The sequence below is a fragment of the Crassostrea angulata genome, chromosome 2 (assembly GCF_025612915.1).
Source record: "Crassostrea angulata isolate pt1a10 chromosome 2, ASM2561291v2, whole genome shotgun sequence".
NCBI classification, from domain to species: domain Eukaryota; kingdom Metazoa; phylum Mollusca; class Bivalvia; order Ostreida; family Ostreidae; genus Magallana; species Magallana angulata.
The window spans coordinates 46373639-46388109 of record NC_069112.1 but is presented as its reverse complement, the minus strand read 5'-3'; the positions used below and the strand labels follow the sequence as shown (position 1 = coordinate 46388109).

At 34.1% G+C, this 14471-nt stretch overlaps 1 protein-coding gene across 5 annotated transcripts in view; it reads right to left on the bottom strand.

Annotated features, from left to right (window-relative positions):
- Positions 1–8982: 8982 nt before the first annotated feature.
- The window catches only part of LOC128173471 (transformation/transcription domain-associated protein-like), a 70015-nt gene continuing 64526 nt past the window's right edge, over positions 8983–14471 (bottom strand). For all 5 annotated transcript variants that reach the window (XM_052839166.1, XM_052839162.1, XM_052839161.1 and 2 more), the window contains 6 exons: positions 13762–13986; positions 13085–13300; positions 12378–12519; positions 11711–11907; positions 11079–11184; positions 8983–10232 (listed from right to left, as the gene is read on the bottom strand). In XM_052839166.1, coding sequence (XP_052695126.1) covers positions 10123–10232; positions 11079–11184; positions 11711–11907; positions 12378–12519; positions 13085–13300; positions 13762–13986 — 996 coding nt within the window. In that variant the 3' untranslated portion in view covers positions 8983–10122. The remainder of the gene's footprint in view (positions 10233–11078; positions 11185–11710; positions 11908–12377; positions 12520–13084; positions 13301–13761; positions 13987–14471) is intronic.

Sequence of the window (14471 nt, the reverse complement as noted above, 5' to 3'; positions counted from 1 at the left end):
GATATATAGGATATAAAAACGATCATATATATGTAAGTTGCCGTGGCGCAGAGGATGTGTGGTGATGCTAGTAAACCAAGGGTCCCGGGTTCAATTCTCGCCCTGGCCGGTTTTTTTTTGTGTTTTTTTTTTCATTTTTCTTTCTAGAACAAAAACCGTTTTAATACCTTTTCTTTCATAAAGTTAATACATTTTGTTGGAAATTAAGCACAATATTGAATTAAATTTTTTTAATGGCTTAAAGGTGGCTTAAAGGTAGCTTAAAGGTGGCTTAAAGGTGGCTTAAAGAAGTTTGGACATTAAGGACCTATAAGTTGTCCTTAAAGGGGGCTTAAAGGTGGCTTAAAGATAGTCTTTAAGCTGCCTTTAAGCCATCTTTACGCTTTCTTTAAGCCACCTTTAAGCAATACTTATAGCTTAAAGGTAGCTTAAAGGTGGCTTAAAGATCGTCTTTAAGCTACCTTTAAACACCTTTAAGCTATCTTTAAGGAGGACTTAAAGATGGTCATTCATCCTGTGTAAATTTGGTTTATTACGTCGATATCTCAACCTATTTTCAAAAAAGTCACCTCTTCTTTTTTTTAATCTTTTACACTACACAGTGAATTTATGTCTATTTGAATTTTATGTTTTTACAAAATAGCATACTAATATTTTTTTATTTGCGTTAAAAATTTGTTTACTTCAAAGTTTGGTAATAATCTTGCTTTATGTTCATTACAGACTCACATTTTAAACCACAAGTGAGGCAGGGGTTTGTAAACGTTTACTTCAATATACTCACATAATCACTTCACACGTTCAACTTCATACTTTATTAAAATCATAATCAGTTTATAGTCTAAACTACTTGATTTTATTAATTATTTCAGGAAAATTGTAATTTCTGTTAGTTGCTTAATATTTAAAAAAATGACGTGATTTAGATCACAAATAAATTAAATGGATATTTCAAGTCCCATCTTTATATGGATATGATTTCCAAATTATTGAGACTACTTGTATTTCAAGTGCCAACCTCCTTAATCTTGATTCTTTTAATTTAAAAATCTGTCTTCCAAATAACTATAAAAATAGTAGTTTTAAAATAAATATTGTTTTAAAGTGTACAAACTGTAAATAATATAAATATAAGTAAAAAGGAATCGTTCTTTGAATATTATGAGGTAATAATTTCTGTCGGAGTGTGGTAAAATCTATCATAAATCCCTTCGGGCTTTATTGGATTTGACCACGCCTCGACCGAAATTATCACCTCATAATACTTAAAGATTCCTTATTCCTTAAATATAGTAGTATCATGGCAACGCACTTTGAAAAAAAAGTGTACACTTTGAAAATTATGTTCAAGCGTCCCTAAAATTTTGGAATGTAAAAAAAAAAACAAATTGCAATATGAGTGTACATCAACAACGTTTATCATCAAGATACCTAGCACACTTTAAAAAAAATGTATTAATTTCAAAAGATTGTTCTTAACTGACTTCGTCTAAGTCAGATCGGTTGTTTGTAAATCTTTGAAAACACCGTTTCATATGGTCTATCGTAATTGAGAGCGGAGAAGAAAAAACTATAGATAAAGTATACTTCCCAATAAATTTTTCAAATTGATAACATGAAAATTGCATCTGCAACTTTACTTCAAAAAATCTTATAATGTCCAGAAACTTATATATCTGCAGGTTTCTAAACATAACTCACTTCTCAAGTTAAGCCAAATAAATTAGTTCAATGTATATTAAGTAAGATAGTTACATTTACTGTCGTTACAGGAATATTAAACTAAAAAATCGGCATTTGGGTATGCATTTTTTTTTTTTAATTTTCAAAAGATATATAGTATATCACTTGATACCGTTTGTCAGCATGTTTGTTTATTAGCTGATAAACGCCAAATATAAGTCAGCTATTGTTTGCCATAAAATTGATCATTTTTCCCTTTCTTTGATATGAAAATCTCGAAATGACTCCAAATTTAATGCCCTTTTTAAAATAAATACAAAGTGCGAAAGAGACATAGCGCACTAAATATACGATTTGGCCTCAAATATAGCCTTTTGCAAACATCAGACATTTTTCAATATTATACAATATTTAGTTTAAATATAAATAAAGAAACGCAAATTACACAACCACCATGCTCTACGAGTCTTAATTATCTTACACGACATCAGTAAAATATTCAGGTTTTGTTAGGGATATATAGGAAAGTAGTTATTATACGATAAAAAAACTTGGATATTTGACTTTTTGAACCACTCTAAACCAAAGACATCTGATTCAAATTATGTTCTACAGGTATTGTAGTACACGTTTGCATTTAATTAGTTTTGGTTTAACGTGGTCTTCATACTGAAAAGACAAATATTTCAATTAGTGTCTTTTCAAATACAATCATGTTTATAGCCATATATATTAAAAATGCATCTGTCGAAAATGTTTGATGCTTGGTCTAGTGGTAACGCGGAGCTCTTTTCGATTTTGTGGTCGCTGGATCGAATCCACTAAGTAGTGATTTTTTTAAAATTGAAACATGAACAGAATAAAGAGATTAAGTTACACATACATGTATCTAAACTTCTGTGTTTGTTACAAGATCTTGTTTAATTCAGTCTGAGTATGAGTACATTCAATATAAGCAGTTCTCTTCATTAACACTGTACATGTACTCTATATACACTTAGATCCATTGCACTTTGCTTGAACTTATCATGGTTCAGAATATCAACTACTGTTATACACAGAGTTTCCCGAATTTATGACAAATCAGATGTTACAGACACCATTATAAAATAAGTACAGTGTATCCAGGTTTCGAAAATCATATTGCGACAGCAAGGTAACTGAAGCTATTTTTAGTAACAGGTACTTTCCGTCCAAACACAGGTAGGCGAAATAATGGGACAAGGCGCTATACCTCTTTTTGAAAGTGCGTTGTAATATAGCTTCTCTCTCAACCTTAGATACTTGTTTTGTATTTATAATTTCCATTAAGGTAATTTATATCCAGCATTATTCTAGTATCTATGCTATCTTATGTTTTCAGCATGCTAAAGACGGTTTTTAAATTTCTGTAAGTTGTATTTTTTACGGACTACTTCTTTAGCGCAGTTATACAAGTAGTTGTTTAGCTGTAGTATATATATAGAACCGATCAGGTATAGACAGGTCATCGAAGAGCAATCAATCCTTTCGAACACGATATTTTTGTTTTTGTTTATAGGTACATGTGCGTATGATGAAGTATAATTGATAAGTATTTATATATAAAATTTACATTGTATTTTGTAGATATATTTGGAAACATACAATTATTGGGCCTAATTCCAGTTCATCGCTATTAAAGTCGCATGCTGATTGTATATTACGACGAATAAACTGGTTGATAGCTCACTCACTTTAACAACTGTGTTGTTGTTATTTATAAAATACTTAGAATAGAAGTACTTTATGTTCGGATGAGTGAAACGAAGGAAAACATAAAATGAGATATTTTCCTGAGATGAGGTGCACTGTGATAAGTTAACAATATTTTTTCCCCTGTTGACCTTGTCCTGAAACGCATTATAATTTACGCATTGTAAAATGGTAACATATGTCTAAATGAGGCGATAATGAATCCAAAAATAAATATTAATAAATTTTTTCATTAAAAAAGTATTATTCAGATCTTCAGAAATCATTTTATAATGATATTTTTTCATAAATAATAGACATTGCCTCTCCTTTAAAGTTTTTAGATGAAAAAACCTTCCTCATTTTATAAAATGTACGATAGCTAATTAAAGCCTTTAAAATACTGTCAAGGTCTCCGCAGCTTTTTTAATTGGCCAAAAGCGGTGAGACCATTTGAAAAAAAATATAAGGTGTATATACAGAACTTAAAGCAAAGTTTTTATCGGCATCCATCTATAAGCACTTTGTTGATTGATCTACAGCAAACTTTTTTCTAAAGATCTGTAAATTCAGCACATGTTTCCAAATGTCTAATTATACAAAATATTATACAAAACATATATTGAAAATTCAAAGTATGTATTAAAAATATATTTAATATATTCAATTATGCATATTTTTTAAATAATTTATACAAGCATACACAAAATTACACCCACAAAAACCACGCACAAACACACCAACACAAGCACCTCCATATTTTAAATAACAATATCTATGTACATGCAGTTTTATAATACTAGTGGTTACTTGCTTGCAGAAGAAAAAAACCAAAAGTACAAGTTCACAATAAAAGTAAGAAAAAGGAATAATAGTTGTTAAGTTAATAGTAAACAAATGAAGGAAACAGAAACAAACAAATATGCTGTTCATGATTATTTATAAACAAAAAGATATGTAAAAATCATACTTGAGCAGACGTGCTCTCTATACTTCCAAAGGCAGAATATGATTGGAAAATGACAATATTCATCTGTTTGCAAACTTGCGATTTTCCCCATTTAAATGACGTCAAAGATGCACAGGTAATGGACAATGATGATTATAGTCTGTCCCAAGATATTTATGCAGCATACTAGTATTTTCTTAAATTGTTCTACATTTATAAATACATCAGTGTTCAAAAGATGTTCTTTTAAACGTATAAAAGAATTTCAATATTTCTCCTTTAAAAAGCCCATTTTAGCTTGTCAGATTTAAATACATTGCTGAAAATAAATCGTCTAAGGGGATATTCAATTGCAAATGAAATGGAGGTACCTGGATGATAATGTTGAAATGTGCGAGTGATTTTTGACACTACTGAATGACATGTATCGTTTTAACTCTTGAGTCATTTAAAAAATATCAAATACATTTTTTGGTAATTGTGCTGCCTTAATATATCAGAACAGAGTATAGATTGGCTTTGTTTGTTTGCTTGTTTGTTTTTGTGTAGGTTTCATTTTCTCTATGTGTGAATTTATTGAAGTATTTATAATAAAAAATCCGAATAATATAGCATGAAATCATGCAACTCAAATTTTATTTTTCTCATTCTCAACGCTTTGTTCATACTCAGTAAAATGACGAAACACAATGTACATGTAATATACAAGCAAATAGTTAAATATCCAAATGTTTTAATTTTGTCGAATATTACAACATGTATATTTACAGTTTAATTGCATTGCCACGTGGTCTGCAGATGTGAAAAGTGGTACATAGTAAATGAATGGTAGCGTCCTTGGTTTCACTACCATTACACAAAAAATCCATATTTGTTTACGCGTCTGGAGTGTTCTCTCTGGAGTGATCTGGAGTGTAGATATCTCAGGTCTTCAACAGAACAGAGATAGACGTTATATAAAACCAGGAATGTTTGATACAATAACTACCACTCTAAAAAATAATTTCACAAAGTAATCAATGTAATATTCAATATCTTTTTGTGCAGTTTTGCAATTACAAGTGCGTTTACAACAGCATCGAGAGCAAAATCCACCATTCTCTTCACATCGAGATCGATAATTTGGATTATCCTCATATTGAGATTGGCGATTATCTTGCGGTCCATATCGAAACTGACGATTATCTTCCCATCTGTATCGATTCTGACGATTATTTTCCCGTCCATGTTGATACTGACGATTTTCTTCCGGTCCATAACAATGCTGACGATTATTTTCCCGTCCATATTGATACTGACGATTTTCTTCCGATCTATTTGGATATTGAAAATCTTGTTCTGGTCTATTTCGATAGCGATGATTATCTTCCGATTGAAACTGATATTGACGATTTTTTTTCGATCGAAATCGAGATCTGTAAAAACGACCTGGTCGACATTTACTTTCACTTCTTGGTCGAGTCATATATTCTGACTCAATCATTTTGTATCCGATTCGAAGGAGGTATTGTCCTATTCGATTGTTGTTTATTTCAGACGATACTATTGTCTGTACTTTTTGATATGTGTACGACTTTGATCTAATGTTCTTAAATCCTGATCGAAAGTTTTCCGGTAATCTTAATCTTCTGTCACTCAGTTTTGATCGAGTCTTGTCGAGATGTAATATCGTTTTGCTCACTTGTGATCGAACGTTGTCCAGCTCGGATCGAGTTTTTTCAAGCCCTGAATCGAGACTGTTTCGAACGTTGGCCAGTTCAGATCGAGTTTTTTCAAGCCCCGAATCGAGGCTGTTTCGGACGGTGTCCAGTCCTGTTCGAGTTTTTACAAGCCCTGAGAAGAGGCTGTCTCGAACGTTGTCCAGTTCTGATCGAGTTTTTTCACGCCCTGAATCGAGACTGTTTCGGACGGTGTTCAGTCCTGTTTGAGTTTTTTTAAGCCCTGAGTAGAGGCTGTTTTGAACGTTGTCCAGTTCTGATCGAGTTTTTTCAAGTCCCGAATCGAGACTGTTTAGGACGTTGTCCAGTCCTGATTGAGTTTTTTCAAAGCCAAATTCGAGGCTTTTTTGAAGCTTTGCTCGACTGGTTTGCATTGTTGATTGCAAACCTGCTTGAATGTTTTCAATTTCTGGTGTAACCGTTTTAACCTTCGATATAACATTGTTTAATCTAGATTCGGCGCTAGTTAGTCCCATTTGCAAAGTGTGGTTTGCTACTGTTGTGCAGATGTTCAGTGATGACTTCAAATTGTCGAGGCCAACACGGGTGCTTATCTTCTCTGTTTTGAAACCACTGAGCTTTGTTCGAATATCAATGGGCCTTCGTCGAACATTTCTTAATCCTGATTCAGTTTTGATAAGTTCAAGGTTTTTCAGTGGTGATCGGGTACCGTTTGATTTAGATCGAATGTTGTTCAGTTTTAATCTCAGCCCCATTAGAACAAAGGTTGTTCCTTTCCGAAAATTCATGATACTGCTTTTGGCTAAAAATCGTTCAATAGTATTTGATCAATTAAAAAATCAGTATAATCCTCTTGTCTGATTCAACGAATTGAAATTCATTGAAATTCATTCATTGATGAGAAAATAGAAGAACAAAAAGGTCCAATTTGAAAAGAGATACACCATCCTTTAACTCATGAACGTTAATGTTCAATAATTCCAAAACTCCAACACTTATACATCAGTGTACATACACCCAACCTTTGATAAAGGAAGTATTTCTATCAAATATTATGAGACCAACGCTGTCTGCAATTTACCGATATATTACAGTTCAGTGTTAAAGTGAACCACCTTTTGAACAATCAGACCTGGGGTTTTAAATACATTTTAAAATTAAATGGCAAAACACTCTTTGTTGGCGATAAATATCAATTTTAAGTCATTGTGCAACTTATTGAGTCCCATGCTGCAATCGATATTCAAATTTTTTAACAGCTAGCTAAAATATATATGCCCTTTCGTTGATTGCACTTCATGCAGTGCATTTGTTGTACCTTCTTTGCGCAAGCCGCCGACTTCAGTTTAAAGGTCTCTTCAGTGTTATGATCTGATTTTTCGACCCGGAATCGTTTTTAGTTTACATGTATCGATCTAAATCAAATGCCAATCCGTCACCACCGAAAAAAATGAATGGTTCATAATGTTGATGTTTAATCGTGTCTAGTTCCCTGTAAGGTAGTTCACTACATCAAGGCTTTATACTTTTAAAGACGGTGTGTCACAATATGGCAATCTTAATGGTTTGATAAATTGTGTGCATCATCTGTTTAATGGCTTAGGCAACGTTCCTGGTTTCTGAACAAATGTTTTCATAAATTCTTAAATGAATTTATGTGTCTTTATAGACAACAACAGACACTACAGACCCATCTTTCCATCCTTACTAAAAAAATATTTCCAAAAATATTAATTTCGTAAAGTTGGTTGTTGAAGTAACTGTGGGCAAGTTGGAAGTTTCAATGGTACAGCTACTAAAAGTTGAAGTAGTTCTGTGTACCAAGGCCTTCTTGGCCAGAATGGAGCTATCAGAATTGTTGAAGAACTTTGGGGATCAAACATATTGGGGGATATGCATAGAGAAACATCCCTTTCCAAGAAATTGTCAGAGCATCTAGTGCATAGGCTTGATTGTGGGGATACCATGCAAACATGTCTATCAATGGATGTCCCCACATTTGAAAAATAGTCAGACTACTTCTTTGTTCAACATCCATTCTGTTTGTCTGATCTTGACCCTGCTCAAATGATCTGCTAAAACATTCAACTTCCAAGCTATATGTGCAGCCTTCAGTTTGATATTTTGACTTATTGCCCAATTCCAATGATCCCAAGTTTGGAAACAAAGACGAGGATATCTTGTTCCCCCTTGTTTGTTTATGTACTGAACTACTGTTGTGTTGTGCATCTGATCAACACTGTTTTGTTTTGAATTTGTTTTTGAAAGTGTTTCAAAGTCAAAAATACTGCTTCCATCTCTAGACAGTTGATATGTCATTTCTGGTGACAACTGTCCCATAATCCTTGAACTATCTGATTGTTGAGTTGACCCCCAATACCCTGTTAGAGATGCATCTGTAGTTATGGTCATTCCTAATTCTTCCAGTTGCAGAGATTTGCCCCTGGAAATGTTTGCTGTATTTAACCACCACTGTAGGTGTAATTTGAGATGTTGTGTAATAGGAATTACCTTCTCCAAATCTAATGAACTTGGTTTCCAAAAACTTAGGTGTAATTGTACTGGTCTCATATAAAGACGAGCATTGGGAATTAGATCTATGCAAGAGGAAACTATTCCTAACCAATGATGAAGATCTCTGGTTGTTTTCTGACCCTTCATTAACATTTTGGTTGTGTGTACCAAATTTATCAATCTGTCTTGAGATGGAAGTACTATTTTTTGTTTGAACAGAAACAAAGCTCCCAGATAAACAATTGAATGACAGGGGTCTAGACAAGATTTCTTTTTGTTGATTATGAAACCTAGTTCAGGTGAGCTAAAAACGATCAGAAAAGCTTACTTGAGCTTTCAGCTCAGGCGAGTTGAAAAAATTCACAAATAAAAAAAAATAATAATCAATTTCTCAAATTATATCATTTACTGAGTAGTAATATATAGTAATGTTCAAACTAATACTTTGCTATCTGAGGAGAATTTTATTGATGAAGTTGAAATATGCGATTAATACACAAAATTACAAGTCGCAAGTCAATAATGATAAATTCACATACAAAAACGAATGAATTATCCTATTTCAACATGTAAACCTTTGAGTTACTGATGAGTTACTACTTTGCAATAAGCACTGTCACAAAATATAATTGAAAATGGATGACATATGCTATCAAATATTACAAATAGAACTCATACAACTTCACATTCAAACTTGATTGTGGTGAATTTTAACCTTAACAATGCATTTTGAACAAGAAATTCTGATGCATTTCATATACGTAAACGTGTTAGAATATATTAACACTAACAAATTGTCAAATGCTGCACTATGTATACTTTGCTACTTTGGATATAAACAACAAACTCAATCATCATATTTTTTAAATCATAAAATTAAATTTCTACAAGAAATCCAATTTATTAAAATGATTTTTTTATGGTTCAACAAACTCTCAAAAGAGTGGTATACTTTTACAAACTTCTAATATTTCATGCTCTCACTCCATAGTTTTGTTTTGAAGAGTTATTTCCCTTTTACAAACTGTTAACACAGACTTCAAATCTAAGAGTCATTCCCTTTAAGTAGAGTTCTTTCACTTTACAATATATCCATATATAATTGGTTCTTTTTTGGTCCTTCCCCATCCACTCTTTTCAGAGTTTTTCAGCGGTGTGTCTTATTTACAAAACATAATTGATCTTTCTTTAAACAAACATCCTTGCACATGTAAATATATGATGAATTTTTTACACTGTTATTTCCCTTTGTACAGTGTTCTGTGAGAGTAATTTCCCTTTTATAAACTGTTCACAATATATGTTCTGGGAATTTTTTTTCACTGTTATCCCAGTTTGTCAAACCAGACTGAGATTTTTTTCTCTCTCATTATTCCTCTGTTTAAAGTTTTCCTTTTAACAAATTAAACAGTCCTCATGCATGAATGATTAGTTTTCTCCACTGTTATTTTATTCCTCTTTGTACAAAGTCTGTGGGAGTCATTTCTCTTTTACAAACGGTCATCATACATGCAACGAAATTTACCCCCCCCCCCCACCCCCTGTTAATCTCCATTTAACAGTGTTTGACAAAGTTGTTTCTCCTTATAGCCAGGGGTGCCAGGCGGGGTCCATTCTACACAGATTGTCGTGGCTGTTGGCGGCAGCCACAAGGGTACTAACTCGGCTCTCTGCCCCGTCAAAAGTAGCCAGATCTGAAATATTGCAAAGTGAGGTGAACATCAATAATTTAGAGTTTCTGCTGTTTTTTTCTCTCCTTGACTTATCCTACGAGGGAAATTAACTTTAACTTAATGTCTATTAGAACGAAAAAATATCCCGTCTCAAAAAAAAGTTAGTCCAAGGAACTTAAAGAAGGCACAATACTGTAAATTTGCAAAAATGGGATAAAGAAGTTACTTTTTTATTTGTGCAAGTCATGCTTTGTGATTAAACTTTCTTAGTATAATACATGTATAAGAATTTGAATAAAATATGATTTTTGCCATTTTTTTTCAATGCCAAAAAAGCAAAAACTAGATCATCACAAAATTAACCGGATATATGACATGTGACTAACTGTACAACATGCGACTAAATGTACTGTATGTTACTAATTGTACAATATATGACTTATTGTATATTTGACTAACCATACAATATGTGACTAACTGTACAATACATGACTTACTAAATGGTATGTGACTTACTGTATGGTGTGTGACTAATTGTGCAATATGTGACTAACTGTACAATTCATTACTTACCCAATGGTATGTGACTAACTGTACAATTCGTGACTTATCAAATGGCATGTGACTAATTGTTCAATATGTGACTAACTGTACAATTCGTGACTAACTTTATGTTATGTGACTTATTGAACCGTATGTGACTTACCAGTACTATACAATATGTGACTAACTGTACAGTATGTGATTATTTGGTATGTGACTATTTGGTATGTGACTAACTGTACAGTATGTGACTATTTGGTATGTGAATAACTGTACAGTATGTGACTATATGGTATGTGACCGACTGTTTGGTATGTGACTTACTGTGTAGTCTAGTAGTGATGGCGGACACTGCCTTATTGACCATGGCGATCAGCTGCTCACTGTCCATATCTGTAGGCTCCACACCTGGCTTCATCTCCTCCTGTTTCTGTAAAACAGATTTTTAATACTTCAATTAGTTTACATATATATTTGATTTTGGTAGACAAAGATGGATAAATAAAATAGTGAAGAGAAAGAGAAATTTGCTTTAAGCAATTTCCTGCCCAGCTTGAAATTTACGTTATTCATGCAGGTAACCCCCTGTTTTTACAGCCTATAAGAAATATGAAATCTTTTTTGACAACCAATTACCTCACCTGTCAAATAAAAACATACAGAATCTATAAAAAAAAAAGATCAGAGCAATTTCTTGACCAGGTAATACATTTACTTGCATGTAAATAGAGTTTTAAACCTAATTCTGTAGATTCCTTTTGGAATTAATATCCGCGTAAAATCGCAAGAAGCACCCTTTGCAGATTTTAAATCTATCCATTATTTTTTGAGAGTCGAGAACAAAAAGAAATAAGGAAAAAAGGTTCCATGTTCACTATTTTATATTATCGCAATTTGATACAAAACAGTGATAAAGCGCAATTGTGTACTCCCGTAATATAAGGAATTTACAGTACTTTTTTGTGCCAGGTGATGTATTCGTCCCTGAGGATGGCCCTCAGGAAGCTGGGTAGTTTGTACTGGGGCTGGACCAGACATCGCGCTGATGCCACCATGGAGGCCGTGAGGGGGCCGGTTACACCGGTCATCGTCAGGAACTCGGCAATGTTGGGGGTCAGGCGGAAGGGCACAGGGCGATTAGCGTCCAGGTCACCTGAAAGATCAGTCGCAATCATTACATCTCCAGCTCACTTTTTTATTTCTAAAGCATACAATTCATCATTTACGTCCTTGTGCATTTGAGGGAAAACTTTTGACTTTATCAAAGATTGAAATAGATAAACAGTGACTACCATATTTAAAAACCAAAAAAAGGAAACTCTGTATTCATTTATTATTTTTGTTTGCATGATGGAATAATTTTTAAAAATGCAGTATGTATCATAACTATTTTTTCTCCATTCACATTTTCTCTTTCTTTTCTTTTTTTTTTCAACATAAAATTCCAAAGCCTAGAATCTTCAGACAACTGCCTGACAATGTGATAAACTAATTCTTTATTGCCCATTGTGGAAAGTTTCCCTCTTTATTACTCATTGTGGAAAGTTTCCCTCTTTATTGCCCATTGTGGAAAGTTTCCCCCTTTCTCACCCATTGTGGAGAGTTTCCATCAATTTCCCTTACCTGACTGGTCGTCTATGTCGAATTTGAAGTAGGAGATGTTGATATATCCACAGTCCTGGTGGAGATAGATCATGTCGGGGTTCATCCGCGTCAAGTGGAGCACAAACTCCGCGAACCCCATCAGGGCCAGCTGTATGGTCAGCTGTGGACAGAGAATGCATCAAATAATGTTATTTTTTTTTCATACAGCTAGGTAAATGTGCTTCTTAGTACAGCTAACTTAATGTGCCTCTTATCAATCGGACTTAATAGTGAGATCCATACGCCAAAATTACAAACTTTTTGATCTAGAGATGGCAGTTTAACTTTTTAATCATTTGTATACCCCCCTTACAATTGGTGGGTAGAGAATTTTAAAATTTGATCTAGAGTCCAGTTCCATGATTCTTATTTCGCAAGAATTGTTAGCAAAAAATATGGGTTCAGTCATCTTAAAGAAATTCAAAATTGCTACCATGACAAACTATGCCCCTACGTTGACAACAAATACTTCAGCTCAGAATTTTTTTTTTTTAGAAAAGTGCATAAATTTGAGATAAAAATTCATACTAGGCTTGAGAAAAATTGACAAAATTCGGAGGGAAGTTGGTAACAACAGAACATAATAATTATCATTTAAGTGCATTTCATTATCTATCTTATAAAAGATAAATAACTGTTAATTACGACGAAGTTCATCCCACCAAGTAATGTATCTAAATACTGACCGTTTTCCTGAAGGTCCAGTAGTCGGTGGCGGTCTGGAACGTGTGGACCGCCCACTCCTTCAGCAGACCCCGGGGCACCATGTTACTCTGGACATCCTTCAGAATGTCCCTCAGTACCTGGTGACTTGCTTGTGACCCCCGGGCCTGGACCGTCGCCAGGCGCTCGTAGTACCTAGCAACCGGAGCGTCATGCTCGATTCCCCGCTTGGTACACCTCTGTGAAATAAGAAAGAGACAGAAATGGACAAATGATGTAAAAATTACAGGTAGAAATATTATTGATAAAAGGCTTCTAAATAAGAAGTAAGATTTTATTACATCACACTTATTACGAAAAGTTAACTCCAGTTTGAAGACAGTTGTGACGGTTTGAAAAATGGGGGGGGGGGGGGGGATAAGGGGGAAATTGTGATCACCAACTTGTTTGTATAGTCATCCAGCAGTTCTATACTTGATATTTCCTTAAGGGGAGTAGAGAAATAAAGGGGGAAATTGAATCACCAACCTGTTCAAAGATATCCAGTAAGGTCTTAACTTGAAATTTGTTCCACAAGGAAAGGGGAAAGTAAGATCTCTGAACTCTTTGAAGACATCCAGCAGGGTCCTATACTTGAAATTTCCATAAAGGGGGTTGGGGGGGGGGGGGGGGTAAGGGGAAAATTGTGATAATTACTGACCTGTTTGTAAACATCCAGCAGTGACACAGAGGCGGGATTATCCTCCACCAGCCTCATCTGTGGCGATATGGCTACCACGCGTGGCACTGTGAAGTACAGAAGTCGCCGCAGGGTCTCCTTCTGCTTGGTCAGGAAGTGGTTCATCATGCGTAACAGCTGGAGGACCCGCTCCTCGCGGCGAGACTCGGTCAGACACGCGTCGTTGACCACCAGGTAGGGGTACACCTGTGGGGGGAAAAAAGGCTATTGTGAGATGATGTGAAAATATGACTTACCATTACTGAAATATTAATGAATAAATATTGATTTGATTGAAATGAACAGGAAATATGAAGAACTGAGTTTCATATAAATGCCATACACTGCAAACCAGGGAATCAGGAAAGATGCATATTAAGTGTATATCAGATATTGCATTGAATATGATGATGCTACATCTATTTACCCTTAATAAAAAAAAAAAACTTTGATCTTGCACTGGAATCATCAAAATATTTGATACAGATGCTGTATCAAGCATATAGAGTCAGTCAAATATTAAATCAAGGCACGTAAAACGAATCAAGTAAAACGGTGTTTGGAATAAATAAGACAACGTGACTTTATAGTTCAATCATCGGACACAATCTCGTGATAAACACAGCTGTTACTCAACAGTTTAAAGATATCCACAAGCTTTTGATTGTGATGCAATCGAATTACGTGATAAA